The following is a 5,542-nucleotide window of genomic DNA, read 5'->3' on the forward strand; positions in this document are numbered from 1 at the left end:
TCTCTGTGACTGTCACCTTCACTTGGGCTGCTCTCCTTATGCCCTCCCACTTCGTCATTGCTATCCTGGAACCAACAAGGCTGAGAGGTGACTTCTATTGAAGAAGAAGGGGAGTGATGGTCATCTCTCGGCGGAGCGCGACCTTGAATTCCTCCCCTCCGGCTACCCATTCGTAACCTGTCTCGCGGCATACTTAAATGCCTTTCAAAGTCTATGCTGTGAACAGTCACCAGAATTAACGCTACTCCCAGTAGCAATAGCGAATTCCACCACCACTCTCGATCTCTGGCCTCAGGAGTCCAATACCTTAATGTGCCCGAGCTCCAGGAATTAGCGTCAAGGACCAGATAGCGATTAGCTTCCAGAACCAGGCTTGAGGGCCTGCACCACGAGCAGGCTTCCAGAGCCCACTTCCAAAACCTACCCCCAATTCCTGAATCCGCCTCTCGAGCCTTATGACAGAGCAAATTCGCCTTACGAACCCATTGACCGAGCAAATTCACCTCTCGAACTGCAAGAATTATCAATAAGACATTCAGCATATAACTCACAGTCTTCCTCCCACGATGTGTCGCAATCTCACATTCTCCCGTTTCCCCCCTCGGCTCTGCATTCACCTTGCGGCTAGCATAGAGGAGGGTCTCTCCACCAGACGCTCCATACTTCCGCAAACCAGCCATACTCCCTCGCTTAAACCTCTCCATCGCTCGACTGCTCACCTGCCTCCCTCGAGCCGAGAGGACAGGCATTAATGCCGTCTCATCTCCGGCCTTCACCACATTAAAACGCCTTAACGCCTTCACCCCATGGTACCACCTTTGCATGTGGTCTTGACACTCGGCCACGTGATGGCCCGTGTCATTCTTTCCGTTTTTAATCACCCGCATCCGGGGCGATGAGATCCTTCTTCGCCTGAGAGATACAGTCATAATTGAGCTTGTCATCTTCGGAATTGTTCAGAGAGCCAGTAAAATAAGAGATAGCTTGAGAGGCTCCTTTGTTGGCTAGTCTGTCTGCCACCTTGTTCGCTGTTCTTCTTACATGTTTGAACTCTATACTCTGAGTGGTGTGAAGTTTCTCCTCCAATGATTCTAATCTGCTTAATAGTCTCCAACTCGTGGCAACCTTGGCCGCCGGCGTACCGGCTTGGAGTCTTTGGGCGGCATTGATCAGGATTAATGAATCCCCTTCTATTTCCAAAGGGAAGTAGTTGTGCTGTTCTGCAATGCATAGTCCTGTCCATAAAGCTTCTAGTTCGGCCACATTATTGGTATCTTTACCTAGAGATCCATAGAAAATTTGGATTATTTCCCCTGTGTGATTACGAAAGAGTCCTCCATAACCTGCCAGTCCGGGATTTCCTTTGGCTGCCCCATCGAAATTCATCTTGTAGGACGCAAACTCAGGGGGGGACCAGCTAGAAGGAGAGGAACTGCTGATAGTGGGTCTGACACCTTCTTTCTGGAGCAGTGAGAGATTTATGTTCCAAGCCTTCAGGATCTTGCCTTCTAATGGAGTATCTGGCATATCCGTGTCTGACCAAGCTTTAAGGGCCAAAGTTTCTTGCAACTGATTGGTGAGAATGATCCATAAGGCTTCCAGGGGCCGGGAAGAGTTATTAAAGATTCTGTGGTTTCGTTCTTTCCAGAGAATCCAATATATGAAACCTGGTAGGAGTCTCCACAAGTGATTGAGTAGCTGACTTTTGTAGGGAGAGGGATTCCATTTCCTTAGGTTTTCAGCTATGTCCTCTGTCCTGGCCTCTGTTCTCATGTGGCAGCTCTCTACTTTCCCCCATATTATCTTGGCTAACGAGCAGGACTCCATAAGATGTCCTATTGTTTCTGAGGCAATATTACAGTTCGGACATCTTGATGGCCCCACAAAACCTCGCTTTATCAGATTGTCCCAGGTTAATATTCTTCGTTTACTAAGCAGCCATAGGAAGGTGGAGATTTTGGGCCATATTTCTGGTCTCCAGATCTTTTCCCATATCGGGTCCTTGATTGGTTGGTTTCCATTATATCTGAGCTGATGGGCTTCTTGAGTTGTGAATGTGCCTTTGTGTTTATGTCCCCATCGAAGTCGGTCATGTTGAGTGGAGTATCTGATTTTCCTGTATGAGAGTTCTTCCTCTATTTCCTCATAAGTTTCGCTTTGCCAATTATCTTGCCAAAGGCTGGCCTTTTTCCAGGTTCTGAAGTCAGTGCTATCAGAGTGCTGCCAAAACTGATTGACTTGTGTGAGTCCTGCTTGTTGCATTTGCTCTTGCCATAGAGGCTTGTGAAAAACTGTAGTCAGTGGGGGGAGCTGCTGCCACGAGTCCTCCCAAAATTTGGCTGAGTTTCCAGAGTGCACCTCCCAAAAGCAATGTTCTTGTATGAATTTACTGTGGGGTTTGGCGGCATTCCATATGGGAGAACCTTGAATAGTGGAATTGATTCTAATTAGATCATTCCATTGGCTGCCTGGGGCGTACTTGGCTTGCCACAATTTGGCCCATAGGGCATTTGGCTTGGTGAGCCAGTTCCACCACATGCGGGCTCCCATGATGTCATTGCTATGCAGCGGGTCTCTAAGTCCTAGTCCCCCCTCAGATTTGGGTTTGCATACTTCAGACCATTTTACCAGTGCCCACTTTCTGTTGAGACCCGATGAACCCCAGAGAAAATTGCGCTGTAGGTTGCGAATTGATTTGAGGACCCATTTGGGTGCCGCTACAAGGGAAAAGAGGTATAAAGGCAAGGCTTGGAGAACCGACTTGATCAGTACAAGCCTACTGGCTGTGTTGAGAGCTCGAAACGTCCAGAGTGAGAGTTTGGATTCAAATTTGTCAAGAAGTGACTGCCAGGAGGAATGATTGATTGCAGCCGCAGCAAGGGGGGCTCCTAGATAAGTTGACGGGAGTTTAGAGATAGTAAACTGCATAATTCTAGCGATATTTCTTTGAGTGGAGAGGGGGGTGTTAAAGAAAAATAGATGGGATTTCGAAGAGTTGATGGAGGTTCCAGAGGCTTTTGAGAATATGGAGAGCAGAGATTTAAAGACTGAGGCTTCCTTTGAGGATGGGTGGCCAAATAACAAAGTATCGTCAACAAATTGTTGATGGGAGTGAGGAGGAGAGCCATGGACCGAAATTCCTTTTAGCATTTGAGTGGAGATAGCCGCCTTCAACAATCTGCCAAGCCCCTCCGCCATGAGAACGAAGAGAAAAGGCGACAATGGATCCCCTTGCCTAATGCCCCTTGAAGGCCGAAAGGGTTGTGAAGGAGAACCATTTAACAGTACAGAGAAGCTTGGGGAGGAAATTAAATTAAAGACCCATCTTGTCCAAGTATGACTGAAGCCAAAAGCGATGAGCATTTTTTGAATATAGTTCCAACTAAGCTTGTCAAAAGCTTTTGATAAATCTAACTTGAGAAGCATACCTGGCTTTTTGAGAATCTTGAGAGAGTGAATCACTTCATTTGATAGAATGATCCCGTCCATAATTTGCCTTCCCTCAACGTATCCTGTTTGTTCCGGAGAGATGAGCAAGGGTAACAGAGGTTTGAGTCGGTTTGCAATGACTTTAGATATAAGCTTATATATGACATTACATAATGCAATTGGTCTAAAGCTTTCAGGCTTGCTTGGTTCTGCACATTTTGGAACTAGCGCTATAAAGGTGGTATTGAGAGCTGGAAGGATCCAGTGCATGCTTCGCGATTCTTCCACCAGCTCCCAAACTTCTACTTTAATTAGATCCCAGAATGCGTGGTAGAAGTTTGCCGTGAAACCGTCCGGCCCCGGTGCTTTGCCATCTTTGAGCTGGTTCATTGCTTCCTCAATTTCTTTTAGGGATATATGCTGGAGTAATTTGTTGTTGTGCTCCTCAGTTATGATTCGAGGAATGTGCTGAGTGATGGCTTTAATCTCTGCATCTTTGTTTCCTTCTGGCTCTTTGAGAATATCTTGAAAGTAATGTGTTAACTCTTTTTCCATGTCTTCATGGCTTTCTACCCGTTCGCCCTGCGGATTGTTGATGAAGGTGATGTTATTGTGCATGCGCCTCTGAACAGCAGTTCTATGAAAAAAATTTGTGTTTTTTTCACCTTCTTTTAGCCAATTGATTCGAGATTTCTGTTGCCATAGTATTTCTTCTTGCTTTCTTCGTTCTTCTAATTTATGCCAAAGGATCTGCTCTTGCTGTGACTGCTCCTCTGTACGGCCTTCTTCAATAATGGTTTGCTGTAGATTCTCCATTTGTTTTTCCAGTCTTTGTCGATCCTCCTGTATGTTGCCGAATTGGGTTTTGTTCCAATTTTTGAGAACCTGTTTAAGGTTTTTCAATTTTTGTTGAAATTGAAACATTTTGGCCCCTTCTGGAGGTCTAAAAGCTTTCCAAGCGTCCTCCACAATCTGCCGGAATTTTGTATTAGTGAGCCAAAAAGCTTCGAAGCGGAAGGGTCGATTGCATCTTACACCCGGCCTCGACCAGTGGAGCACAATGGGCCAGTGATCAGATCCTCCGTGTGGTAATATTGACGCATTGAAGTCTCCGCCCAAGTGGATTGCATTATCTGAAAGGAGGAATCGGTCAAGTCTAGAGGCGATGTGATTGACCCCGCTGCGCTTGTTAGTCCAGGTAAAGATCCCATTGGAAGTAGGAATATCCATTAAATTGTTGTCCTGAATAAAGTCTCTGAACCCTTTGCTGTCAGTTTCCAATCGTGATCTTCCCCCTGTTTTCTCCTCCAGCGATTGAATAATGTTGAAGTCTCCACCGCTTATCCAGAGCGGGAATTGTCTATTCTCATTCAAACTGGACAGTGTATTCAACAAATCCAGTTTGTGTTGATTATTTTGCGGGAAGTAGACATTGGTTAAATGGCCATGGATCTGTGTTCCTATAAGATGGAAGGAAGCTTGTATGAGAAAGTGTGCAGCATGGAAGTCGTAGAGATTAAGGACTTGTGGGTTCCATAGTATTGCTAATCCACCCGATGCTCCTGAAGCTCCGACTGACATTAGATTACTGCCGGCCCAGATCTTGTTTCTAACCTTGTCCATAGCTGTTGTGCTTTTTTTTGTTTCTTGAAGAAAAACTAGCGAGGGTTTTTCTTGCTGTATCAAGTTCTTGATCATCCTAATTTTCGAGGGACTGTTGAGTCCTCTTACATTCCATGAGACTAGCTTCATGGTAAATGTGATGCAGGTTTGTAGAACTTAGTCAGCTTAGGGAATCGCCCTGATTCCACAAGCAATTCCCCTACTGCAATGGTTCTTTGCAGGTCCGTCTTGCGCCCTCTCTTTTTGCTATCTTTGAGGATCTTCTTTGCATCCCATGGACTTCCGCCTTGTATACCTAGATGTTTGTTGTGCTGAACTTTGGTTAAGACTCCTTCCAGTCGCTCGATTTGCCATGGAGGGATAGAATTGTATTCTTTTTGCTTGCAAGCTGTTTCAAGTTTTAAGATGTCTATGCCTTCTATGATAATGTTCTCCGGATCCTGATCCATGTTGCTGGGTACATTCTGTTCCTCCTCCTCGGTCAAGGTAT

The 5,542-nt window shown here is 45.7% G+C and overlaps 1 protein-coding gene across 1 annotated transcript; it reads right to left on the bottom strand.

The window, feature by feature from the left end:
• Positions 1-873: 873 nt before the first annotated feature.
• Positions 874-5,052, bottom strand: LOC149164467 (uncharacterized). The gene has a single exon (XM_089429489.1). The coding sequence runs from the start codon at positions 5,050-5,052 to the stop codon at positions 874-876; it is 4,179 nt and encodes a 1,392-aa protein (XP_089285615.1).
• Positions 5,053-5,542: the final 490 nt, after the last annotated feature.

This window comes from Pinus tabuliformis, chromosome 5_1, assembly GCF_031772625.1.
Source record: "Pinus tabuliformis cultivar Carrire ecotype Pingquan chromosome 5_1, CPIR1, whole genome shotgun sequence".
Classification (NCBI taxonomy): domain Eukaryota; kingdom Viridiplantae; phylum Streptophyta; class Pinopsida; order Pinales; family Pinaceae; genus Pinus; species Pinus tabuliformis.